The sequence below is a fragment of the Oncorhynchus keta genome, chromosome 22 (assembly GCF_023373465.1).
Source record: "Oncorhynchus keta strain PuntledgeMale-10-30-2019 chromosome 22, Oket_V2, whole genome shotgun sequence".
Taxonomy (NCBI): Eukaryota; Metazoa; Chordata; class Actinopteri; order Salmoniformes; family Salmonidae; genus Oncorhynchus; species Oncorhynchus keta.
In genome coordinates this window covers 13,978,438-14,005,768 of record NC_068442.1, presented here as the reverse complement: position 1 = coordinate 14,005,768, position 27,331 = coordinate 13,978,438, and the positions used below count along the sequence as shown (strand labels likewise).

General features: G+C 42.1%; 2 protein-coding genes across 3 annotated transcripts; one reads left to right on the top strand and one right to left on the bottom strand.

Moving 5' to 3' along the window:
- The first annotated feature begins 798 nt into the window (after positions 1–798).
- Positions 799–13,494, top strand: mterf2 (mitochondrial transcription termination factor 2). The gene is made up of 4 exons (XM_052474820.1): positions 799–1,115; positions 1,708–1,864; positions 1,964–2,102; positions 11,637–13,494. The coding sequence occupies exons 3-4, from the start codon at positions 1,998–2,000 to the stop codon at positions 12,204–12,206; spliced, it is 675 nt and encodes a 224-aa protein (XP_052330780.1). The 5' UTR covers positions 799–1,115; positions 1,708–1,864; positions 1,964–1,997; the 3' UTR covers positions 12,207–13,494.
- Positions 13,495–20,047: 6,553 nt separating this feature from the next.
- zgc:153031 lies at positions 20,048–26,382 on the bottom strand. 2 transcript variants are annotated; one of them, XM_035798297.2, is made up of 7 exons: positions 25,735–26,382; positions 25,183–25,263; positions 24,979–25,028; positions 24,615–24,723; positions 21,857–21,983; positions 21,417–21,532; positions 20,048–21,215 (listed from the first exon to the last, which is right to left on the bottom strand). In XM_035798297.2, the coding sequence occupies exons 1-7, from the start codon at positions 25,833–25,835 to the stop codon at positions 21,119–21,121; spliced, it is 681 nt and encodes a 226-aa protein (XP_035654190.1). In that variant the 5' UTR covers positions 25,836–26,382; the 3' UTR covers positions 20,048–21,118. The 2 variants fall into 2 exon arrangements, with proteins under 2 accessions (XP_035654190.1, XP_035654192.1); XM_035798299.2 differs by lacking the exon at positions 25,183–25,263 and having other exon boundaries at positions 25,735–26,358.
- Between the last annotated feature and the right edge of the window lie 949 nt (positions 26,383–27,331).

The following is a 27,331-nucleotide window of genomic DNA, read 5'->3' as shown; positions in this document are numbered from 1 at the left end:
CTCACAGGGCTCGCAGCCATTACATTCACAGGCAGGAGTAATGGACCTGGCAAATTACAACCGAGCGCTGCTAGCAGCACCACAGGCTCAGCCAGCAAGTCAGCCGCCAGGGACTCACCAGGGACACCAAGCAGCACGGACACCTTTATCTGTTGTTGATTGTGATGCGAGAGATGTAAGGGAGAAAATCGTTGTATTAAGTTTCTCAAATGTTTTCTGGAGAGGAAGTACAGGCCCAAGTAAAACAAAAGAAGGGTTTGGGTTAACAGCTGGGTTAGCTTAATTTCTCTGCATCATTTCATTGACGAGTTTGTGGAGTATTTAGTTATGTACAGTTGAAGTCGGAAGTTTACATACACCTTAGCCAAATACATTTCAACTTAGTTTCTCTTAATTCCTGACATTTAAACCTAGTAAAACTTCTCTGTTGTAGGTCAGTGCAGGACCACCACTTTATTTTAAGAATGTGAAATGTCAGAATAATAGTAGAGAGAATTATTTATTTCAGCTTTTATTTTTTTCATCACATTCCCAGTGGGTCAGAAATTCAATTATTATTTGGTAGCATTGCCTTTAAATTGTTTAACTTGGGTTAAACGTTTCGGGTAGCCTTCCACAAGCTTCCCACAATAAGTTGGGTGAATTTTGGCCCATTCCTCCTGACAGAGCTGGTGAAACTGAGTCAGGTTTGTAGTCCTCCTTGCTTGCACACACTTTTTCAGTTCTGGCCACACATTTTCTATAGGATTGAGGTCAGGGCTTTGTGATGGCCACTCCAATACCTTGACTTTGTTGTCCTTCAGCCATTTTGCCACAACTTTGGAAGTATGCTTGGGGTCATTGTCCATTTGGCAGACCGATTTGTGACCAAGCTTTAACTTCCTGACTGATGTCTTGAGATGTTGCTTCCATATATCCACATAATTTGCATGGTCCCATGGTGTTTATACTTGCATACTTTTGTTTCTACAGATGAACGTGGTACCTTTAGGCATTTGGAAAATGCTCCCCTGGATGAACCAGACTTGTGGAGGTCTACAATTTTTTTTCTGTGGTCTTGGCTGATTTCTTTTGATTTTCCCATGATGTCAAGCGAAGTTGCACTGAATTTGAAGGTAGGCCTTGAAACACATCCACAAGGACACCTCAAATTGACTCAAATTATGTCAATTAGCCTATCAGAAGCTTCTAAAGCCATGACATAATTTTCTGGAATTTTCCAAGCTGTTTGAAGGCACAGTCAACTTACTGTATGTAAACTTCTGACCCACTGGAATTGTGATACAGTGAATTATAAGTGAAACAATCTGTCTGTAAATAATTGTTGGAAGAATTACTTGTGTCATGCATAAGGTAGATGTCCTAACCGACTTGCCAAAATTATAGTTTGTTAACAAGAAATTTGTAGAGTGGTTGAAAAACGAGTTTCAATGACTCCAACCTAAATGTATGTAAACTTCCCACTTCCAACTGTAGATTCTTGCTCTTTTTATCATTCTCTTACTCTGTTCCATGTGTTGTTTTAATATCGCCCTCTGTTAAGATCCCCATTGTTGCATACTGTATACACACATGCACACAGACACACACACAGACAGACAGAGAGATGCACAAACACAAACACACATAAAAACACACATTGCAATGGCAACACATCAGAGGGCACATAAAGCATTTCTTTCCCGTTATACACCCAAATCATCACAGGGAGGCCTGCATAGAACGTGGATCGATAACTGCAGCGATGTTAGAGACCAGCAGCTTCTTCTGGTTCTCATGCCTAACTAATCATGGACTCACTCATACATATCAGCCCCTGAGAGACCAACACACAACAGTGATGGCATACCAACAGATAAAACTGGTAAATGGATCCGCATGACTGTGTTAAAAACTCAATTACACATTTGTTACTCTGTATTAAGTGTTTTCTCTCTAACCACATATTCATTTTATGCACTAGGGAAAGGGGAATACCTAGTCAGTTGTACATCTGAATGGATTCAACCAAAATGTGTCTTCCACATTTAACCCGACCCCTCTGTATCAGAGAGGTGCAGAAGGCTGCCTTAATCAACGTCCACATCGGTGCCCAAGGAACAGTGAGTTAACTTCTTTGCTCAGGGGCAGAACAACATATTTTTTTCCTTGTCAGCTCGGGGATTCGATCCTGCAACCTTTTGGTTACTGGCCCAACGTTCCTACCCGCCAAGCTACTTGCCGCCCCACTAGTACAGTGATATAGAATCTCTCGCTCTCTCTTTCTCTCTCTCTTGCTCCCACTTTCTTTCTCTCTCTCTCTCTCCCTCACTGTCTCTCTCTCGCTGCCCCCCCCTCTCCCTCTTTCTCTCTGTCTCTATCTCTCTCTCTCTCTCTCTCTCTCTCTCTCTCTCTCTCTCTCTCTCTCTCTCTCTCTCTCTCTCTCTCTCTCTCTCTCTCTCTCTCTCTCTCTCTTGCACGCTTGTACAATTTGGCTGAAAAATAAGAATTCCCCTTGCGTACCCTCAAAACCATTATCAACATAATTCTGAAACCTTGTAACTCATACAGTGTGAATGTCCTAACGTCATAGTCCAACCAGTGTATCTAGCAGTGAATTATACTCCTGATTATGCACTGCGACTGCCCTTTGTTCTAGTGAAGGTGAGTTGTACAGCTTGTCCCCTGAGTATTTATGACTGGTAGTTTTTTAATGTCATAATGTAATGTATTATAGTATCCTTTATGAAACCTGAGGGTCACCTTGCAAAAAAATAGGACTAAACATATATCCTGATTAAAATGATACACGTATCACTTCAGCAGAAATCTTTTAGAATGAGCTGTACTTTTTTTAAGTTGATGACGTTCTTTTTCATTCCAGATATGTGGCAAAACTGTAAAGTTGTTTAAGTCAGTAATGCTATGCATATTTGTATGAATAGTCCTGTAGACATAACAATCAGAAAATATTTGATTTTGATAATGAGTGTATCAATATCAACCCACTGTAAAATCAAATACTCATATCAGATACAAGACTAAAACCGAAACCCACCTATTTAATTCCTCTTTTCTAAAACATTGAGAAACAACAAAGACTTCAAAATAAATGTAGTCAAATAAAATATATCCCTCAACCACAATGGTGTTCATGCATACCACTAGCTTAACACTTAATGGCAAGTTGAACCTAAAGGACTGTATAGTAGGTAAGAAAAATACCTCTCATCCACCATGGAAAGTTTTTCAAGGTCTGTTTATTTTTCGCATACCGATGCCATTATGTACATACTGTACTTGACAGGGGATCAACCCGACTGGTTCAATCATCACTTCATGTCTTAAATGGCCCAAAGCATTTTCATATTACAGACATGCCTCATTTCTGTTATGTATCTGTGCCAAAGATGTTTTTTCCTGGCTGTAAAGAAAAAAATGTTCAATTTCTTTAGATTAGATTTGAACATAGCGTTGTTATTTGCTTATCTGTTTTCAATATTTACAGTTATTGCCATGTTGTCTCTCATTCAAATACAGATATTTTGTATGGAGTGTGTGTAACTCTCCTACTGCAAATCACTTGTTACAGTAAAACACTGCATTCCATAAAAACACATTTGTAATTTGGAAAAAAGCAGCAAGACAGCGAGTTACAGACTAGCAGGAAACAGTGTCCATTTGAACCCACACACTTAAAAAATAATAATAATAATGTTTTACCTTTATTTAACTAGGCAAGTCAGTTAAGAACAAATTCTAATTTTCAATGACGGCCTAGGAACAGTGTGCCCGACAGATTTGTACCTTGTCAGCTCGGGGATTTGAACTTGCAAACTTTCGGTTACTAGTCCAACGCTCTAACCACTAGGCTTTTCTGCCTCCCCACTTTCAGGTCATATGTTCCTGACAAAACTCTTTTGATTAGTAAGTGAAGCTTTTCAATGAATACAGAATCATAACACAGGATCAACCATTGATCCATCCACCTGTCAGTCAAATCAGTAAATCATTTTTTGAACTAAGCATTAAGGCACTGCTTTATGCAATTGATCCCCAGGAAAAAGCTTGAGTACATGAGGCACTCTCCACTGGTTCAGAATAGAGGAATGATGAGACGGACTGTTATGGACCTTGTCCATCTGGGTCCAGTTTCTCTTCTTCACTCAGCCCAGTGCGCATCGTTTTCAGTCCAGACCCCATGGCTGCACCTCTCTCTGTATTGGCGGCTCTTCTCCGACGTACAACCACCACAGCTGCTATCACTGCAACGATTAGAAGCCCAGCCAGCGCTCCACACACAGCAATAAAAATGGTGTTGTCTGCCTCTTGTTCCACAGGTGTGTCAGTGTCTGGGTCCCTTTTCTTTGGTTGGGTAAAGTCAGTGTTTATGCCTCTGTCTTTATCCTCTGGTTTCTCTTTTGGAGTCAGAGACGTCACCTGTTTAGAAATGCATGTTTCCATGTAGTCCTTGTAGTCTTGCCAGATGCTGTCCTTGTTGCCATCGTCATCATTGCCATCAGGGTATTCGTCATCATCATCATCATCCTCTTCATCATCACTGACTATGTAGTTGTCATCGTCAATATAGTCTGGGCTCCCCAGAACCACGCACCAGTACTCCCCCCTGTCCCCCTCGATAAGGTCAGACAGTTGGAGAGAGGAATCCTGCTCAGAGAAAACCACCCGGCCCCTCAGGTCCGCAGGAATGATGATAGTTTTATTCTTTGAGTCCAGAATCAGGTGTTCTTCTTCCAGAGGTTTTCTGCGATACCACTCCACCATTGCACCCCTGTGAGACTCCTCTCTGCCTTGGGCACATTCTAGAACAACATCCTCTCCATCTGAAAACTGTCTCTCAGTGGGCTCTCCACTGGGGCAAAGAACCAAGGCGTACTCAGCAACAAGTAGTGAGGCAGAGAAACATTTGTATTCACCAGAGTAGTTGGCAGAAAGTACATGAACGATCAATGAGAAGTTATCATCATCATCATCATCATCATCATCATCATCACTGACCAAGATGGCCGACTTTACTGACTTTGAGTTAACATTGCCCATTGGTGCCTCCCATCTTTGATCATGGTTCTTCTCCTCAGAAGGACAGGTGAGAACCACTTTCTCTCCCACAGACGTGAAAACAGTCTTGGGGTCGATCTCATCATTGTTGGGGTTGTAGATTTTCTGGAAGCTGAGGCATCTCTGTCCATCCATGACCAGGCAGTAGAAGTGATGGCTGTCCTTCAGCACACTACCAGAAACATTGACTGAGATGCCTCCTTGTTTCACTGCAATGACCTCCCGTAGCTCCTCCTGTAGTGGTACCGAAGACACACTGGTGTCCAGGAAGCAGGTAGCCTTATAGTTGGGGAACACCTCATGGTACCATTGAATGGTCTTCCCCTCCAGGCTTGTGGCAGTGATGTTACACTTCAGTACAGCCCCTCCGTCGGACCGCACAGAGGTATCCACAGAGCTGATTTCCTCGTCGCACACAGACAGCTTGTGTTCATGTTTGTTGGCCAGTGCCTTGTCCTTCCAGCATTCCCTCCTGTACACACCCGAGTCAGACTGTCGGAGCTGACTGATCTGGAGGCCCATGAGCTGGAGCTGGTTGGTGAGTCTGACGCGGCCCACAAAGTCTGCAGGAGGCGAAGGGGATGTCACTTCGTCTGAGGAATTACCAATCAGCTGTTCTCCCTCTGGAGCTGATCTTAAAACAGTGATATAGTCGACTCCAAAGCAGTAGCCCATTTCTATTTCACCTCCCTCTGGTCTGAAGATGGACTCTGGTACCTCTGGCACCTCAGAGTAGGCTGTGCCAACTAGAACGAACAGCAGAAATCCTATTTCCCTCAAATTGTTCATTCTATGCCGTATTGTATTCCTTGTCCATGTGTTTGTCACACACTCGGGATGTGCCTTTCAACTATGCCAGCTCAGAGTAACCTGTTCTGGGTTGTCACTGAGATCCTCCCCATTAGCTCATATCTCAGCTGCCCCCCCCCCTTCCCCCACACATACATGCACGTGTACACACACACACACACACACACACACACACACACACACACACACACACACACACACACACACACACACACACACACACACACACACACACACACACACACACACACACACACACACACACACACACACACACACACACACACACACACACACACTGTTTCTTTCATTATCTTGCTAGGGTGGACCTGAGCATGGGAAAAGTGCCAGGTGTAGGTGGAAAGTCATCAAAAGTGTGAGTGAGAAGGGCATTATGAAGACAAAACAATAAGTGTGAGGAAAGAAAAGTTGTTCCCTGCTGTCACTTTCTAGTGCTGATGGTTGGACTGGTTTGACTCAGTCATTGGGAGCAGTTTATCACCATGCCAAGGGCCTCTGAGGGCAGCTGTAAGAGAGACGTGTATGTGTGTGCGTGCGTGTTTGTTTGTCTTCTTGCATGAATGCATGTATGCAAGTGCATACATGCATGGTTATGTTCCTCCCATTGTTCAAAGTGTTGGAGGTTATAACTTGCTCTGTATCTAGTTCGAGCTGATCACTTCTGTTGTTTGATGGTAGTCATTTAGTGTGCATGGTTTAATGGAACCAAAGGCAAATCCAAGGCCAAAGTACTTGGGGAGGCCAACTGTATATCCTAGGGCAAGGTTATGGATGGGCAGAAAGGCATGCAGGGATGTCATTCTGCCGCACAACATGCTACATGTGGCTACATTGTACAGTTGTTAATTTTAGGTTGATTTCATTACACACTGGGCGCATTGTGCACTTCGCTATTTTTACACAAGGCATTTTCTCATATCTCATTTTTGTAATTTCTTCAGTTGTGACACTGAAGCATGGATTTTCTCTAGCAATTTAGAAGCATTCAAATTTAGGCTGATCATAATGTTAATGATGAATGCTTTTGTTGTTAATACAAGCAAGGACATTTTATAGACGGATAACATTGAGTTCAAGCATCAATCTGTAATTACAATAGAAAAAAAAGTTGTGCGATCAAAGAGCTAATTGAAGTGATTTTTACAATGATGTCAATGGGCACCGGTCCCCAAAAATGGTCCAGCCACCATCTTCATCCCTGACCTCACTGCAAAAAACATAATTACATGAGCTAAATACAATATACAATAGGTACTGCTGATTTGATTTATATTCTATAGTACCTATCTGGCTGCCTGTATATAAGCCATTATCCTCAGGTGCCTTTTATGTTGATGCAGACTTACAATAATGAGTCCCAATTTCCTCTCAGTCACTAGATTGGGAATCTGCAGAAATTTCCTGAGCTAGGCTAGAACAGCTTGTGGAGCTGGTGATCAAGCGGCGTGATTAAGCCCCAACTGTGAGAAACTCTGCCTCTCTCGGTTCACTCCAATTCAGCTCTGTGCTGATTACAGTGATCAGTGTCTGTTCTGTTTTCTGCTGCTTCTGAGATGCATCGACTGCTATTTGATTTGAAATGTACATTTGCAAAAACACCCTAATTACTGGAAGTGTATGGTGCAAGACTGAAGCTCTGAGAGGAGAAAATTATATTTTCCTTCTTTATTATTTTAGTGTGCATTTTCAGCTTGAATCATTTTAGTCTGCCTTTTAGTTTGAGTCCCTAAGAGATGAGTTTGGATGTTTGCAGTATCTCTTCAACTGTGTATTACCGTTGATGTACACTTGGTTGCGCTGTGGTGCAGTTACAGATTTTTTTATTTTATTTTTTATTTCACCTTTATTTAACCAGGTAGGCTAGTTGAGAACAAGTTCTCATTTGCAACTGCGACCTGGCCAAGATAAAGCATAGCAGTGTGAACAGACAACAGAGTTACACATGGAGTAAACAATTAGCAAGTCAATAACACAGTAGAAAAAAATGGGCAATCTATATACAATGTGTGCAAAAGGCATGAGGAGGTAGGCGAATAATACAATTTTGCAGATTAACACTGGAGTGATAAATGATCAGATGGGCATGTACAGGTAGAGATATTGGTGATATTGGTGTGCAAAAGAGCAGAAAAGTAAATAAATAAAAACAGTATAAAAACAGTATGGGAATGAGGCAGGTGAAAAGGGTGAGCTATTTACCTATAGACTATGTACAGCTGCAGCGATCGGTTAGCTGCTCGGATAGCTGATGTTTGAAGTTGGTGAGGGAGATAAAAGTCTCCAACTTCAGCGATTTTTGCAATTCGTTCCAGTCACAGGCAGCAGAGTACTGGAACGAAAGGCGGCCAAATGAGGTGTTGGCTTTAGGGATGATCAGTGAGATACACCTGCTGGAGCGCGTGCTACGGATGGGTGTTGCCATCGTGACCAGTGAACTGAGATAAGGCGGAGCTTTACCTAGCATGGACTTGTAAATGACCTGGAGCCAGTGGGTCTGGCGACGAATATGTAGTGAGGGCCAGCCGACTAGAGCATACAAGTCGCAGTGGTGGGTGGTATAAGGTGCTTTAGTGACAAAACGGATGGCACTGTGATAGACTGCATCCAGTTTGCTGAGTAGAGTGTTGGAAGCCATTTTGTAGATGACATCGCCGAAGTCGAGGATCGGTAGGATAGTCAGTTTTACTAGGGTAAGCTTGGCAGCGTGAGTGAAGGAGGCTTTGTTGCGGAATAGAAAGCCGACTCTGGATTTGATTTTTGATTGGAGATGTTTGATGTGAGTCTGGAAGGAGAGTTTGCAGTCTAGCCAGACACCTAGGTACTTATAGATGTCCACATATTCAAGGTTGGAACCATCCAGGGTGGTGATGCTAGTCGGGCATGCGGGTGCAGGCAGCGATCGGTTGAAAAGCATGCATTTGGTTTTACTCGCGTTTAAGAGCAGTTGGAGGCCACGGAAGGAGTGCTGTATGGCATTGAAGCTCGTTTGGAGGTTTGATAGCACAGTGTCCAATGACGGGCCGAAAGTATATAGAATGGTGTCGTCTGCGTAGAGGTGGATCAGGGAATCGCCCGCAGCAAGAGCAACATCATTGATATATACAGAGAAAAGAGTCGGCCCGAGAATTGAACCCTGTGGCACCCCCATAGAGACTGCCAGAGGACCGGACAGCATGCCCTCTGATTTGACACACTGAACTCTGTCTGCAAAGTAATTGGTGAACCAGGCAAGGCAGTCATCCGAAAAACCGAGGCTGTTGAGTCTGCCGATAAGAATTTGGTGATTGACAGAGTCGAAAGCCTTGGCGAGGTCGATGAAGACGGCTGCACAGTACTGTCTTTTATCGATGGCGGTTATGATATCATTTAGTACCTTGAGTGTGGCTGAGGTGCACCCGTGACCGGCTCGGAAACCAGATTGCACAGCGGAGAAGGTACGGTGGGATTCGAGATGGTCAGTGACCTGTTTGTTGACTTGGCTTTCAAGACCTTAGATAGGCAGGGCAGGATGGATATAGGTCTATAGCAGTTTGGGTCCAGGGTGTCTCCTCCTTTGAAGAGGGGATGACTGCGGCAGCTTTCAATCCTTGGGGATCTCAGACGATATGAAAGAGAGGTTGAACAGGCTGGTGATAGGGGTTGCGACAATGGCGGCAGATAGTTTCAGAAATAGCGGGTCCAGATTGTCAAGCCCAGCTGATTTGTACGGGTCCAGGTTTTGCAGCTCTTTCAGAACATCTGCTATCTGGATTTGGGTAAAGGAGAACCTGGAGAGGCTTGGGTGAGGAACTACGGGGGGGCGGAGCTGTTGGCCGAGGTTGGAGTAGCCAGGCGGAAGGCATGGCCAGCCGTTGAGAAGTGCTTATTGAAGTTTTCGATAATCATGGATTTATCGGTGGAGACCGTGTTTCCTAGCCTCAGTGCAGTGGGCAGCTGGGAGGAGGTGCTCTTGTTCTCCATGGACTTCACAGTGTCCCAGAACTTTTTGGAGTTGGAGCTACAGGATGCAAACTTTTGCCTGAAGAAGCTGGCCTTAGCTTTCCTGACTGACTGCGTGTATTGGTTCCTGACTTCCCTGAACAGTTGCATATCACGGGGGCTATTCGATGCTATTGCAGTCCGCCACAGGATGTTTTTGTGCTGGTCGAGGGCAGTCAGGTCTGGGGTGAACCAAGGGCTGTATCTGTTCTTGGTTCTGCATTTTTTGAACGGAGCATGCTTATCCAAAATGGTGAGGAAGTTACTTTTAAAGAATGACCAGGCATCCTCAACTGACGGGATGAGGTCAATGTCCTTCCAGGATACACGGGCCAGGTCGATTAGAAAGGCCTGCTCACAGAAGTGTTTTAGGGAGCGTTTGACAGTGATGAGGGGTGGTCGTTTGACTGCGGCTCCGTGGCGGATACAGGCGATGAGGCAGTGATCGCTGAGCTCCTGGTTGAAGACAGCGGAGGTATATTTGGAGGGCCAGTTGGTCAGGATGACGTCTATGAGGGTGCCCTTGTTTACAGAGTTAGGGTTGTACCTGGTGGGTTCCTTGATGATTTGCGTGAGATTGAGGGCATCTAGCTTAGATTGTAGGACTGCCGGGGTGTTAAGCATATCCCAGTTTAGGTCACCTAACAGGACAAACTCTGAAGCTAGATGGGGGCGATCAATTCACAAATGGTGTCCAGGGCACAGCTGGGAGCTGACGGGGTCGGTAGCAGGCGGCAACAGTGAGAGACTTGTTTCTGGAGAGAGTAATTTTCAAAATTAGTAGTTCAAACTGTTTGGGTATGGACCTGGAAAGTATGACATTACTTTGCAGGCTATCTCTGCAGTAGACTGCGACTCCGCCCCTTTGGCAGTTCTATCTTGACGGAAGATGTTATAGTTGGGTATGGAAATCTCTGAATCCTTAGGTTGGTAGAAACAAATCTAGCCTATTACCATACAGCCAGTCCACCAAAGAAGCAAAGTTCAGTTTCATAACAAAACATCACATCCACTGGCTAAGATATTTATAATTATAAGCAGGGTGGATCGTACCCTGAATGCTGATTGGCTAAAAGCCATGGTATATCAGACCATATATAGCAATGGTATGACAAAAACATTACTCTGGAGTTTGTGGTATATGGCCATAGCTAAGGGCTGTATCCAGCCACTCCGCATTGTGTTGTACATAAGAATAGTCTTAGCCATGGTATATTGGCCATATACCACACCTCCTCGGGCCTTATTGCTTAAATAACCCTCAGGTACTACTGTTGGCTAACTAGCTTATATACCGTTATGTACTTATTTGTTGTTTCTATTTGGAAAGTACAAGGGATGTGAAAGAACATGCGGTTGAATTTAAAGAACAGTTTTGTCCTCCAAACATCTTCAAAGTATCATCACAATTCATCCTGCTTTAGCAGCCTATCATAGCTGTCAAGGCAGCTAGCTGGTCAACTGCTATCACACACTGACAAACCAATGTTGTTATGACTGATGTGATATTTGTACAATTCTTCATTATTACTAATTTATTTAGTGCTGAGTTTATGTTCACTTTGTGTTGAATCACAACAAATCATTTAAGTGTATTTTGTATGGTCAAGGATCTGTAGCTAACTAGCTAGCTAGCTATCATGAAAATGTCTGTTATATCACACCTAGGTCAGACCTGCAATGGTCTGTGACTGAGCACCCATGTTGCGATTAGTTGCAACGTCCCTATGAGTTCACTGTCAGCGGGTTCAACATCTTCCCCCTCTCAGGACCTTATCAACCCCGGGGGGTTGGGCACAGCAGAGAACCAGGTGACCGTGGAAGCCCTCTATGACCTCTCAGTGGACATCCAGAAGATCCACCAGCTCAAGGGTTGGGTCCTGCACCAGAGCCCTGCCTACGTGAGTGAGATGGCCAGCATGCTGCAAGACATTGGGGCAGAGGGCCTCGTGAACGCCTGGGTCCTTGAGCTTTACCCCGAGGCAGTCCTCGGGGTAAGGCCCAGAGCTGTGGAGATCCATCTGACCCATCTGACTTGGATCATTGAGACGTTCCTTGCCTCCTTCTTCACCTGCTCCAGCCATCACGCCAACCAGAGGGCCAACATCGACTACTTCCAGTTTGCACCAGAACAAGCGCATCGTCACAAAGCTGATGGCCAGCACCCCCAGAGTTTCAGATGCCCTGTGGGGCAGAGCGAGGAAATTATCCACCTGGAGCTGAGGGGCGATGCGACCAACATGAAGATCTGGCTGCAGAAGCTGCTCAGTCAGAACCCCTTCGTGCTCCTCAAGCCCTCAGAGGTCCTGAGCCGAGACAAGGGACTTCGCCACCGCTGAATTGCTCCTCCTCCAACTCCTCTCCAAGCATGCGTCTCAACTTGGCTTACTCGAAGGAGACTCTGTGCTGCTCAGATGCCAACTGTCCAGCCTTGCTCTACTACCCTGAGGCCATCCTGGCTGAATGCTTTGAAGGCCTCCTCAGAGCTGGCCAACCGTTCTGGAGCTGACCACACAAATATAGTTACTGTATGCAAAGTTCTCATATTTGGGAACCCTATTAGATTGTTTTTATTAAATTCTTGCTGGTATGAGAACGGGAGCCCCTATCAGCAAAGTAGTGTGTTTGCGGAAAGCTGAGTATTTTGACTATTGATCGGTGTCTTCGAATCTTTGGTATGACTTACTACCACATATGGGCATGTACACATTTATAAGGGCAGGCCGAGCCATGACCAAATTTCAAGATGGCTGCTACCTACATTCTGGTTAGCGTTGTGAAGCCTAAACAACATAAACACGCAATATGTTGATACACACCGAAAGCCGGGACTCCACAGATCATGAGGATATCATATTTGTCTGCCTGTGACCTACCATTATTGACCTCCAGGCCCAAGAGTCAAAATGTTTATTTTACACGTTTTCACCAAACCTCTTACTAGGTAAGCTTCGGTTTGGTCTGTGTTTGAGCTATAGCTACATGGGGATATCAAATGAATCCTTAGGTTGGTAGAAACAAATCTAGCCTATTGCCATTTTATCTGATGATGTATGACTTAATGGCAACATCAAATGTCCCCCGAGTGACTATATCTTTGCGCATAAGAAAATGGTGTTGCCTGTTTACGCACTGTAGGCATCCATATCCCCTGTATGTTCCCCGACACCACCACAATGTTTTCGAGAGGTTGATGTTGTAGAAATTGAGATTTTATAGTGAACAATAACTATTAGGAACATCCAGTGTGCAAAAACTGTGCAATTACCACATTTTGACACTTTAGAGAAGTTGAAAGAACACTTGAATGGACCCTGAATACCCCATAACACCACCACAATGTTATAGTGAGGTTGATATGGTAGAAATTGTGATTTTAAACTGAACAAATAGCATTTAGGGATTGCAAATATGTAATAGCGCTGTAATTATCTAATTTACACACATATGCCACTTTGGTGACCACACCTGACGACCACACCTGACCACTTACAAAAACATCTGCCCATTTATAGTTGTTAGGTCTATCAATCCCATTTTTTCTGATATTGTTCACATGTTGTGGGAGCCATCTGATGTGTTTCCAGCTCTGAACATCAATAATTCACTTATAGCTTGTCAATGGAAGATGACTTTCAAAATAAAAAATAATAAAAAGACGGTTATTTTGTGTGTGCTTGATCTTGTGTGTTCTGAACTATGTAACTCCTATCTATCTTCTGATCATTTCCTCATATTCACCCAGATGTCTTCTTTCCAATTATACCACGTTTTTGCATGTCAGAAACACATGAATAGCAGTTACTTTTGGGTATGTCTTTTTAGGCGGAAATCTACATTTTGCCATTACATTTAAGAGGTTATGATGTACGGACAGGCACTAAGAAGGACTTTGAGATTAGTTCAGGTAAACTGCAGTTGTGGAGGAGGAGAGACCACTATTCAGCCCTGTTGCCCCGTTAAATGGCGGTTGATTGACCTTGATTTCATGGTCTAAAACGCAGATCCATGTGATGATGTCATAGTGAACATTCTCATATCACAAGAGGAAGGAGACTTGAATCAGAGTTTGGCTTTATACTGAATGCTATTATTAAGGTCAGGAAAAAAAAGCTTGCCTTGAAAGTCGTCTCATGCAGCAGACATCTCCTCCCCAAGTGCATTTAGCCTGGGGATGAGGTTACCTTGAAAGAGGCAACACTTGAGCTTATCCCTGTATTTAAATACTATTTTGATAATAATATTTTGATATTATATGATGCAACGTTGAATACAATGGAATGTCAATTGAATGTGTGCGAGGAATTGCCTATGTATTGAAACCAGCCAGAATCACTGTGGATAACATGGTCTATGATAGTTTGGGTTGTTATTGTTTAACTACCCGCATTGACCCTTTTTGCACAAACTCTTTTGACTAATCACACACTCTTGTTGCCTAGTCACTTTATCCCCACCTACAGTGCATTTGGAAAGTATTCAGACCCCTTGACTTTTTCCACATTTTGTTACTTTACAGCCTTATTCTAAAATTGATTTTTATTTCAATCCTCATCAATCTACACTCAATACCTGATAATGACAAAGCAAACACAGGTTTTTAGAAATGTTTGCAAATGTATTAACAATAAAAAACAGAAATACCTTATTTACATAAGTATTCGGACCCTTTGCTATGAGACTCGAAATTGAGCTCAGGTGCATCCTGTTTCCAATGATCATCCTTGAGATGTTTCTACAACTTGATTGGAGTCCACCTGTGATAAATTCAATTGATTGGACATGATTTGGAAAGGCTATGGAAACCTGTCTATATAAGGTCCCAAAGTTGACAGTGCATGTCAGAGCAAAAACCAAGCCATGAAGTCAAAGGAATTCTTCGTAGAGCTCCGAGACAGGATTATGTCGAGGCACAGATCTGGGGAAGGGTACCAAAACCTTTCTGCAGCATTGAAGGTCACCAAGAACACAGTGGCCTCCATCATTCTTAAATGAAAGAAGTTTGGAACCACCAAGACTCTTCCTAGAGCTGGCCGCCGGGCCAAACTGAGCAATCAAGGGAGGAGGGCCTTGGACAGGGAGGCGACCAAGAACCCGATGGTCACTCTGACAGAGCTTCAGAGTTCCTCTGTGGAGATGGGAGAACCTTACAGAAGGACAACCATCTCTGCAGCACTCCACCAATCAGGCCTATGGTAGAGTGACCAGACGGAAGCCACTCCTCAGTAAAATGCACATGACAGCTCGCTTGGAGTTTGCTAAAAGGCACTTAAAGACTCACAGAACACGAGAAACAAGATTCCCTGGTCTGATGAAACCACGATTTAACTTTTTGGCCTGAATGCCAAGCAATACGTCTGGAGGAAACCTGGCACCATCCCTACAGTGACGCATGGTGGTGGCAGCATCATGCTGTGGGGTTGTTTTTCAGCAGCATACACTGGGATCGAGGGAAAGATGAACTGAGCAAAGTACAGAGAGATGCCTTGATGAAAATTTGCTCCAGAACGCTCAGGACCGCAGACTGGGATGAAGGTTCACCTTCCAACAGGACAAAGACCCTAAGTGCACAGCCAAGACAACGCAGTAGTCGCTTTGGGACAAGTCTCTTTGAGTAGCCCAGCCAGAGTCCGGACTTCAACCCGATCTAACATCTCTGGAGAGACCTGAAAATAGCTGTGCAGCGATGCTCCCCATCGAACCTGACAGAGCTTGAGAGGATCTGCAGAGAAGAATGGGAGAAACTACCCAAATACAGGTGTGCCAAGCTTGTAGCGTCATACCCAAGAAGAGTTAGGGGTCTGAATACTTATGTAAGTGGGATATTTATTTTAATACATTTGCAAACATTTCTAAAAACATGTTTTTGCTTTGTCATTCTGGGGTTTTGTGTGTAGATTGATGAGGATAATTTTCAAAAATCAATTTTAGAACATGTAACAAAATGTGGAAAAAGTCAAGGGGTCTGAATTCTTTCCGAATGCACTATGTATGTCACAGGAGGCTGCTGAGGGGAGAATGGCTCATAATAATGGCTGGAACGGTGCAAATGGATTGGCATCAAACACCTGGAAATCATGTGTTTGATGTTTTTGACACATATCAACAATTCCACTCCAGTCATTACCCACGAGCCCATTCTCCCCAATTAAGGTGCCACTAACCTCCTGTGCTATGTGTACATATCTACCTCAATTACCTCATACCGCTGCACATCGACTCAGTACTGGTACACTGTGTATATAGCCAAGTTATCATTACTCATTGTGTATTTATTCCTTGTGTTATTATTTTTCTATTATTTCTATATTTTTCTCTCTACATTGTTGGGAAGGGCCCATAAGTAAGCGTCTCACTGTTAGTCTACACCTGTTGTTTATGAAGCATGTGACAAACACAATTTGATTTGATCTCAGTGGCTCAATAATGGCAGTATTGCTTTCATCCCCTTAGGAGGCATGTGTTTTGAACAGAGTTTTTGTTTCTTTGCAGATAGAATTACCAGTATTTTAAGTGCTGAAATCAAGTATCAGTTCATTGGGAATGCTTGTTGTACCTGTGTTTATAGGTCTATCACACTGTCATCTTCAGTTTAATAGGCAAACACTGCAACTGCAACACCACATACTGTACTGTAAGCTTCTTTCAAAGGCCTTTCTTAATGTGCTAAAGCCTGCCGGAGCCCTTGAAACATGCTCAGAGTGCATTTTAATGGGGAGTGAGCAGCACAGCTAATGAAGTCATGACTTTATGCCTCAAGGTCCCCAGCTCAGATAAAATGTAGATGATGGGGTCACTGCCAAACCAACAGACTGGGTTAAGCCTGTGTTTGAAATGGCACCCTATTCCCTATAGAGTGCACTACTTTTGACCAGAGCACTATGTGCCTTGTTTAGAAGTAGTGCACTATAAAGGGCAATTTTGAAACATGTACAGTATCTTATATGTTTTTCTATTGGATTAACTGTTGTTAAAATAAATACATTGAGAAGATATCATTTTGTTTTGGTGACTAAACCAATGCACTCACTATATTTCAAAGTAAACTTATATTTGGATCAATGGTTGTGTGGTGAAAGATGTCTTCAAACAAAATGAATGCACAATGAAATGTTTTGAATGTTAGACTGGCTGCGTTACAAGTGTTACCAGTTTGGAGTTTTGTACGTGTGAAAATAGTACCAAAGTGATAAAAAAAAAAACAGTAAACTGTATCTCTCCCCTCTATGGTCAGACTATGGCAGCATCTGAAATGGCACCCTATTCACTTTGAATGTACTATGCCAGTTTTCACATTCGGCTATAATGTACACTAAATTTAGACTTTCGGTCAAATGTCCATAATCTCTAGGTGTGATCATTCTCGGTGTGATCATTGAATACATCTTTCACAATGTAATCAAATAAAATAAATGAAAGAAACAATGTTTAGCAGGCACTAGTTTGAATTAAGCCTGTCTTGAGCATTTGGCTATAGGTTCTCATGGAAATCGCAGTAAATATCCTCATTGTTCATGCACTTGGGAAAACCCTTTTGGCATGGTGAATACAAGCCTGACGTTGGTTTGGATTGAAATCATTGCATACCTCATCCACGGCCCGAAGAAGAGTGGTACGCTCATGTGGATGGCAGTCATACATCTTCCACCTGTATTGTAATCGTGTATTGTATTTTACAGTATTACATTGTGTGTTTGCATTGTAGTGATCATGTATGTGGCTCAGTTAGTAAGAGCATGGCACTAGCAACACCAGAGTTGTGGGTTCGATTCCCACTGGGGTCACATACCAAAATGTGTGGACTGTTGTCACTATGGATAAAAGTGTCTGCTATGTAAATGGTATATATTACAGTATAAGGGAACTGTACAGGCCAATGCAATTTTAGTAAAGCAGTGTTACATAGCACACATCTGATCTTGTCAATATCAGATTTTTAAAAACTTACCGTGAAGTAAAAGCATAATAGTCTTAGTCTTAGTAGTACATTTGAGTATATACCCTACTTTTTATGTTTCTACCTTACAAACATACATTTTCATGATGTAGTTCTCAATCTGCAAACCCGGTTTACATGTATAGGTTTGCCGAACGGTTAAGTGATCATTAATTGAGAGCATTCGGATGAAGTAATAGCACAATGTCTTTTAACAAAAGATAAAATAATCATATCAAAAGGAGTGTGAGCTTTGCATTGTAGAAGGCAATTACTTTATGTGAGCATGTGTTCTCCATGAAACACTGACTAAGTTTGGTGGAAAAAAGTGACTGCATGATTTTGTGTGTTGTACTTAGTCAATTGAAAATGCACATAGAGTTTTTGTAACAACTGCCGTTTTGATTATGTTTTGAGTTTTGTACTGAGAGTTGTGAAAATGTACCACATACTTGTGAAAATTGCACCAAAGCGAGAAAAAAATACTGTAACAAGACCACTTCATCATTCCCCCATATCCTGTTTCATTAACAGCATGGGCCTGTAGTCATGGCAATAGCCAAATGATAAGTACATGTTAATGAATTTGGGTTTTAATTGAATTGATATTAGGTGTGTCTACTTCTGAGTCATGTACAATTTCAAAACAAGACAGCTATAAGGGTATGTTTGGAGACATTGGAGTCCCAAAGGTACACTTCATTTTCTACAGTCGGTTTCAATGTCAGTAACTTCACCCTCATAAATTGTCACACCAAGATGCATTCAGTAATCTCCAAATTGCTGCAATCTTTAAAAACAGAGTACCATCTACTGACCTCTATTGGTACTACCTGAACTTTTCATGAAAAAAAGTAACAGATTGGGATATGAGGGATTGAATGGTTGAAATAATTATAAATGTTTATTTAGAAGTGTGGCAGCTTTGTTTATGCATTTGTACATATTTGCTTTGAATGAGTCATTTATTTTCAAATGTTAATAGTATATTTTTGACATTCTTAGTTTTTTATACAGATGTGCCTTGTTGCAACTCAAAATAAACTACCTTAGTTCCTACTTTACATTTCCTCTCATTCTTTTTGAATTTAATGCATGGAAAATATCATGTGTAACAACGTTCAAGTTCCCATAGCGAAAGTAGCTAATTATCAAGGTCAATGTTTTTATTTTAAAAGTAACTAAATTGCTTTTACGCTGAGTACTTTTTAAATTAGCTACGTTATTAAACTTTTACTTTAGTATTTTTTATCACCAGTCATGTTAATTCTACTTGAGTAAAATGTCATTAAAGTAACAGTACTTCTACTGGAGAAGGATATTTCAGTAGTCTTTCCACCCCTGACAGTATGTTCTCTGTTAAAAGATTTGCTTCCATTTGAGTGAAATGAACTAGACCCTGCTCGGTGTATAAATGCAAATGATGTCTTCATCTCCCTCTCTCCCTCTCTCTGTCCTTGTTCCCTCTCAATGATGATCCCTGTGTGCTGCTCTACGGTGACTGTCAGTCTGAATTATATCCCAAAGCAGGAGAGGTTAATAAGAGGGAGTATAAATTGTTATTTTCCATTTCAAACGTGACACCGGTTATTATTAGCCCGGGTTACACATGGCTTTTATGGGGAATAACTCAGGGAAAATATGAAAATAGATGACACCTGCAATTAAAATGTATGATTACCAGCTGCGGCGACAGCATGGCAGAGTATTAAGGTGGTAAATATTCCATGTCTGGGGTCAGTAGGGCTTGGAGAATTCATGTGGGCTGTGACCACGGCTAAGAATCTTTCTCCTCAGCTGTTATCATACCAGGATCTCCCAGGCATAATGGGCTTCCCAAATGGTACCCTATTCCCTATGTAGTGCTCCACGAAAGTAGTGCACTACATAAGCTAGAGAATGGGGTGTCATTTGGGACGCGCCGATAGTTTCCCTCAGTAAAGGTTACCCTGTTTCTTGTGGGAAGAAGATTTGACAAGAATCTGACAGGACCTGTAGCTTTCAATCATATGGCACGCACTAAACACTCTTGGGTCTCATATCTTGAGCAATTTCCCCATAGTCACTGTCTTTGTGTTTATAAAAAGGTTGTCTGATTGGATGTTCTTAAGTACTTTAATACACAATTATATAGAGGACATTAGGTCATAATCTGTTTGACAGTAATCTGTCTTTCTGTCTGACAGTAATCGGTCTTACTGTTTTTGCAAAGTTGAGTTCTAAGAAACTGATTCACACATCACATCCACCCACATCCATGACATTCGATCATGTTTTTATTTTTGTAGAAAGGGAAAGAAATTGGTTTCAGGGGGCGCTTTGTTCTCTATGTCTTGTCTTATGTCTCCATCTAGTGGATCATTTACTCCAACATTGTGTACTGAAAGATGGAGTTGTATGAATATTTACTGATTGACAAGTGATTCAATTAGCCATGATGACAAATACAATATCATGCCAAGTTGAATAATTTACAATAGAAGATGCATGTTTTCCCCAAAGGAACTGTATGTTAGTATCATTACAACGTATATCACTACATTGCAGAGATTTCCTCAATTGTAAACATTTGCAATACATTTAATAACAGCTCTCCTACACCTTTCAAGAAACATCATTCAGAATAAGCAAGACATTTTTTGTTTATCTGGAATAAAATATGTATTTCCTGGCTCATATTAAGCACTCTTATACTCTTTTGATAGAATCATAATTATACATGTAAAACCATTCTAGGCTGATTTCCAGCCTTTGGTTGGCGACTTCATGCTGTAAATCGCAATATGTTATGAAATCTTCAGACATAAATATCGCCCTCTGTTACGTAAGCACTATCAGGAACAAACCCCCCATCCTTAGTGCCCATGTTGTTATGAGTAACCCCAGACCACTCATCTGACATACTCTCTGACTCAGACAGAGCCATATTGGTTTGGTCCTAGCAGAAAATTACAGATGAGGGGAGGGGATAGCAAGGATGATACAACAGACAAGGAAGGATATTATCTGGGACAGCAGTGGATCCATCATTTGTACCAAATATGAAAAGCCTTCTGTATCTGACAATACATGACCTACAGTAAGACAAATCTGAATGGGATGGACACATTGACTTATCTGATTCATTAGTGTCATGGCACTGTGCAGATTGAGTCACTGGCAGATGAGATGAAGCAGAGTGAGTGGGACATGTGTGATGTACAACTGGATAATGATTACTATTAGAATTGCACTGGAGAACTGAATAGTTAAAAAAGGCACCCGACATCTGACAAAGAACAGTCCGTGTTTGCATTCATGCAGTAAGTTACAGTTTTAAATCACCTCAGCGCTACAGATCTCCCTCTTGAAAACTTCATACTTAAATGTTACCCCATTCTCCTCCTGAATCTCATTTGGTACTCCAGGAAACCTAGTTTGAAGTTAAGGGAAACAAAGAGACAACTTAGACAGAGTGACGAAGACACAAAAAGCTTTCAAACACTTGGCCTGACGTGTGGACCTGGTCAATCAGAACAGAGTATAGATTCACTTATCAAAACAGTCCAAAGATTAAGCAAACAGTGCTGCAGCCTAGGGCCAGGAGAGCAGAGAATAAAATATGCTTCCGTACCTATGTTGTTTTTTAAAAACGCTTCGGTCAAACTGCGGAAAGAAGACGTCACAGTCGAAGTCAGCCATGATGTCAGTGAGGAAGACGAGTTCACACCAGGGATGCATCAGAGCCTCCTGATGACAAGGGAAAGGTACTGTAATGAGCTACAGTATAGACAAATATAGTGGATGGACTGTCCTATAATAATCTATGTTTATCCACTTATTTATTCCTAACCAATATATTGTATTTAAAGTCCTGGGCCAATTTGAATAAAGCATCTCAGAGTAATGCTGATCTAGTATCAGTTCCCCCTTTCCATGTAATCTCATTCATTATGATCTAAAAGTCAAAACGGATCCTAGATCAGGACTCCTACTCTGAGATGTTTTATAAATACGGGCCCAGGTCAAACTGCACCACAAACTTCCCACTACCCACAGAGACACAAAAGTCACCTGATAGACCCGTGGACCACCCACAACCCAGATGGTCTCCACCAGGTCACATAGGGGTTGCAGCAAGGCTAAGCTGATCATGCTGTCGAAATCTTGACACAGGAAGTGGGCATGCTCCGGGAGAGTACTGTGAGGAGTGAGTGACAGCAAAAATAAGTAATCATTTCTAAAACCCAACTTTTCTGTATGCATTAAATAGTACCCTTAAAACACTATTCTCAATGTCAACAGTGAAGAGGCGACTCCGGGATGCCTGCCTTCTAGGCAGAGTTCCTCTGTCCAGTGTCTGTGTTCTTTTGCCCATCTTAATCTTTTATTTTTATTGGCCAGTATGAGATATGGCCTTTTCTTTGCAACTCTGCCTAGAAGGCCAGCAACCCGGAGTCGCCTCTTCACTGTTGACGTTGAGACTGGGTACTATTTAATGAAGCTGCCAGTTGAGGACTTGTGAGGCATCTGTTTCTCAACCTAGACACTCTAATGTAATTGTCTTCTTGCTCAGTTGTGCACCAGGGCCTCCCACTCCTCTTTCTATTATGGTTAGAGACAGTTTGCCCTGTTCTGTGAAGGGAGTAGTGCACAGCGTTGTATGAGATCTTCAGTTTCTTGGCATTTTTTCACATGGAATAGCCTTCACTTCCTCGAACAAGAATAGACTGACGAGTTTCAGAAGAAAGTTCTTTGTTTCTGTCCATTTTAAGCCTGTAATCGAACCCACAAATGCGGATGCTCCAGATACTCAATGAGTCTAAAGAAGGCCAGTTTTATTGCTTCTTTAATCAGAACAACAGTTTTCAGCTGTGTTAACATAATTGCAAAAGGGTTTTCTAATGATCAATTAGCCTTTTAAAATTATAAACTTGGATTAGCTAACACAACGTGTCATTGGAACATTTCAACGTGTCATCTGAGCTTTTCTTTCAAAAACAAGGACATTTCTAAGTGACCCCAAACTTTTGAACGGTAGTGTAAACAGACAAAATTTGACTCTGTTTAATTTACTCAAGTTTAAATGATAAGTCAAAATATTAACATGGCCAACTTTGAATACAAGACTCATTGAGGTACAGTTGAAGTCGGAAGTTTACATAGACTTAGGTTGGAGTCACTAAAACTTGTTTGTCAACCATTTCACAATATTCCTGTTAACAAAGTATAGTTTTGGCAAGTCGGTTAGGACAACTACTTTGTGCATGACACAAGTAATTTTTCCAACAATTGTTTACAGACAGATTATGTCACTGTATCACAATTCCAGTGGGTCAGAAGTTTACATACACTAAGTTGATTGTGCCTTGAAACAGCTCGGAAAATTCCAGAAAACGATGCCATGGCTTTAGAAGCTTCAGATAGGCTAATTGGCACTATTTGAGTCAATTGGAGGTGTACCTGTGGATGTATTTCGAGGCCTACCTTCAAACTCAGTGCCTCTTTGCTTGACATCATAGGAAAATCAAAAGAAATCAGCCAAGACCTCTGAAAATTGTAGACCTCCACAAGTCTGGTTCATTCAGGGGAGCAATTTCTAAATGCCCGAAGGTACCACATTCATCTGTACAAACAATAGTATGCAAGTATAAACACCATGGCACCACACAGCCGTTCTACCGCTCAGGAAGGAGATGGGTTCTGTCTCCTAGAGATGAACGTACTTTGGTGCGAAAAGTACAAATCAATCCCAGAACAACAGCAAAGGACCTTATGAAGATGCTGGAGGAAACAGGTACAAAAGTATCTATATCCACAGTAAAACAAGTCCTATATCGACATAACCTGAAAGGCTGCTCAGCAAGGAAGAAGCCACTGCTCCAAAACCGCCATAAAAAAAAGCCAGACTACGGTTTGCAACTGCACATGGGGACAAAGAGTGTACTTTTTGGAGAAATGTCCTCTGGTCTGAGGAAACAAAAATAGAACTGTTTGACCATAATGACCATTGTTATGTTTGGAGGAAATATTGGGAGGCTTGCAAGCCAAAGAACATCATCCCACAAGTGAAGAACGGGGGTGGCAGCATCATGGTGTCGGGGTGCTTTGCTGCAGGAGGGAATGCTGCACTTCACAAAATGGTTGGCATCAAGAGGAAGGAAAATTATGTGGATATATTGAAGCAACATCTCAAGATATCAGTCAGGAAGTTAAAGCTTGGTTGCAAATGAGTCTTCCAAGTGGACAATGACCCCAAGCATACTTCCAAAGTTGTGACAAAATGGCTGAAGGACAACAAAGTCAAGATATTGGAATGGCCATCACAAAGCCATGACCTCAATTCTATAGAAAATATGTGGGCAGAACTGAAAAAGTGTGTGCAAGCAAGGCCTACAAGCCTGACTCAGTTACACCAGCTCTGTCAGGAGGAATGGGCCAAAATTCACCCAACTTATTGTGGGAAGCTTGTGGAAGGCTACCCGAAACGTTTGACGCAAGTTAAACTATTTAAAGGCAGTGCTACCAAATACTAATTGAGTGTATGTAAACTTCTGACCCACTGGGAATGTGATGAAAGAAATAAAAGCTTAAATAAATAACTCTATTATTCTGACATTTGACATTCTTAAAATAAAGTGGTGATCCTAACTGACCTAAGACAGGGAATACTGTATTTACTTAGATTAAATGTCAGGAATTGTGAAAAACTGACTGACTTAAATGTATTTGGCTACGGTGTCTGTAAACTTCAGACTTCAACTGTATATGAAACATGTTTTTAGGTTGTGGACTGTGTGTGTGATTGGTAGTAGTGTAACTTTCGGCTTACCTCAGGGTGGTACTCAGGACCACATGGAGGACATTGGGCATCATAGAGAACAGACTGTCTGGGTTGGAGAACCAGCAGCCCCTGCCCCACACCATCATGTTAAATTTCCCTGTGAAAGGGATTATCAAGTTCACCTTACATTGTAAAGACCATTTGGAAGAAGTAACTATTTCATTACTTATAGTGAACAATGCTGCCAAACTATCAGTAGCTGAATAACTCCGGTTGTAGTATCTATTATACCTTTTCTATTGCATTTCAACAGCTTCTTTGTCTGCATTTCTCTGTGCTCTACACTTTCCCATCATTGAGTTGGAGCACTGTTAAAAGCCTTTAAGTCAGAAAGGAAATCAATGAAAATTACCTGGTAGGGAGACATTTGTTGTAGTTTCCAAAAAGAATTTGAATTCTGTCCTGTGAACGCAATATTTTTATACATTGATTACATTCGGGCCAATACGTTCAACTCTTTGCCAAATATTCCTATGTATGGACCTAAGTCCGTTCAAGAACCAGAAACTTGATTTTAAAATTTTCATATTGAAATACATGTAGACAAGTGTTATACCTGTCATTAAATGTTATCAAGTAACCGTGTCCATCCCAAAAAGCATAATGGGATCTGACTTTACATGCCACCTGTTGACAACTGGTCAAAATGTAATTAGGGTAACTAGCCTACAATCACACAAACATGAACTTTACATCAAATAGCCATGTATATCCTTTTATAGTTTATTCGCCTAAACATTGCCTTCATCCACATACCAATTATTTTCCAAAACATGTTTTTTTTGTGTCAGCGATAAGACATTGTTCTTAGGGGGTTAGTTACCCTTAGTACGCCACGCATTTAGGACAAATGTAGTATACTACAGTATACTACAGTATATTAAATGTAGTATACGCATCAATTAATGGTCCAAGTATAGATGTTTAGAAAGATCTAGTAGCCTAAATCTATGAAAACGAAAAAAGGAATTGTTATCATTGAATATACTACAATCACACAAGTATGTAACGTGTAATGCTGGCTTTTAAATAGTCCAAACATAAAACCGGAAGACATACATCAAATCAGAATCCATAAGGGAAACATAAATAATAATTTCTCTCTTACGGTAAATCCCATGGCAAGTGTCCATCTTTTCCTATTCCCATGTTGTTGCATGCAGCGGCGATGAGCCGCAACGGTTTCTTCTGTACTTTGGCCGCGCACATCGTCGATACGTTAGTAGATGGTACAGTGTGAACAGGCTGGTTTAACGAGTTTACAAGTGTTTATATAACTCGCTCAGATACGCAAGCAGGCTTAATAACGCATTGGATGAGGATAATTTCAGTGCATAACAACCACTGAATTGTTCTACCGAGTATGACCAAAGCCAAAGGCAACTGTAGACAGGGGGGCGAGGGTAAGTATTTTGCTTGTTGAATCCAACGTTTTTGTGTGTGGAGAATGAGTTTCTAGAATTCGCGGCCACATCTGCTCTCTCCGGTTTCTACGTGACTGTCCATGTTTACCACTGATTATGAAACCATCAGAGGCACTGGGGGTCGCACCCCCTCCCTCCCCAGATACACTAGATGACTAAAAGCATGTGAACACCTGCTTGTCGAACATCATTCCAAAATCATGACCATGAATATGAAGTTAGTTCCCCAGTGCTGATATAACAGCATCCACTCCACTCTTTCCACGAGATGTTGAAACATTGCTGCGGGGATTTCCATCCAGCCACAAGCGCATTAGTGAGGTCGGGCACTGATTTTGGGCGATTAGGCCTGGTTCGCACTCGGCGTTCCAATTCATCCCAAATGTGTTCGATGGTCTTGTTCTGTGAGCTTGTGTGGCCTACCACTTCGCGGCAGAGCGGTTGTTGCTTCTAGATGTTTCCACTTCACAATAACAGCATTTAAAGTTGTCTGGGGCAAGGTGGCACCCTATGACAGTGCCAAGTTGAAAGTCACTGGAGCTCGTCAGCAAACCCATTCTACTGTCAATGTTTGACTATGGAGATTGCATGGCTGTGCGTTCGATTTTATACACCTGTCAGCAACAGGTATATACTTTTGTATATAAACTCAGCAAAAAAAGAAACAACCTCTCACTGTCAATTGCGTTTATTTTCAGCGAACTTAACATGTGTAAATATTTGTATGAACATAACCAGATTCAACAACTGAGACATAAATTGAACAAATTCCACAGACATGTGACTAACATAAATGTAATAATGTGTCCCTGAATCAAGGGGGGGTCAAAATCAAAAGTAACAGTCAGTATCTGGTGTGGCCACCAGCTGCATTAAGTACTGCAGTGCATCTTCTGCTCATGGACTGCACCAGATTTGTGAGTTCTTGCTGTGAGATGTTACCCCATACTTCCATCAAGGCACCTGCAAGTTCCTGGACATTTCTGGGGGGAATGTCCCTAACCCTCACCCTCCCATCCAACAGGTCCCAGACGTGCTCAATGGGATTGAGATCCGGGCTCTTCGCTGGCCGTGGCAGAACACTGACATTCCTGTCTTGCAGGAAATCACGCACAGAATGAGCAGAATGGCTGGTGGCATTGTCATGCTGGAGGGTCATGTCAGGATGAGCCTGCAGGAAGGGTATCACATGAGGGAGGAGGATGTCTTCCCTGTAACGCACAGAGTTGAGAATACCTGCCATGACAAGCTCAGTCCGATGATGCTGTAACACACCGCCCC

Coding starts and splice junctions, on each gene's coding strand:
- mterf2 (XM_052474820.1), top strand. CDS start 1,998: ATGGATTCAACCAAAATGTGTCTTCCACATTTAACCCGACCCCTCTGT. Junction 2,103..11,636: donor ACATCGGTGCCCAAGGAACA/GTGAGTTAACTT, acceptor TCCCCCTCTCAG/GACCTTATCAACCCCGGGGG.
- zgc:153031 (XM_035798297.2), bottom strand. CDS start 25,835: ATGTGCGCGGCCAAAGTACAGAAGAAACCGTTGCGGCTCATCGCCGCT. Junction 25,264..25,734: donor CACTTGCCATGGGATTTACC/GTAAGAGAGAAA, acceptor CATTTTGACCAG/TTGTCAACAGGTGGCATGTA. Junction 25,029..25,182: donor TTGATAACATTTAATGACAG/GTATAACACTTG, acceptor TTGCGTTCACAG/GACAGAATTCAAATTCTTTT.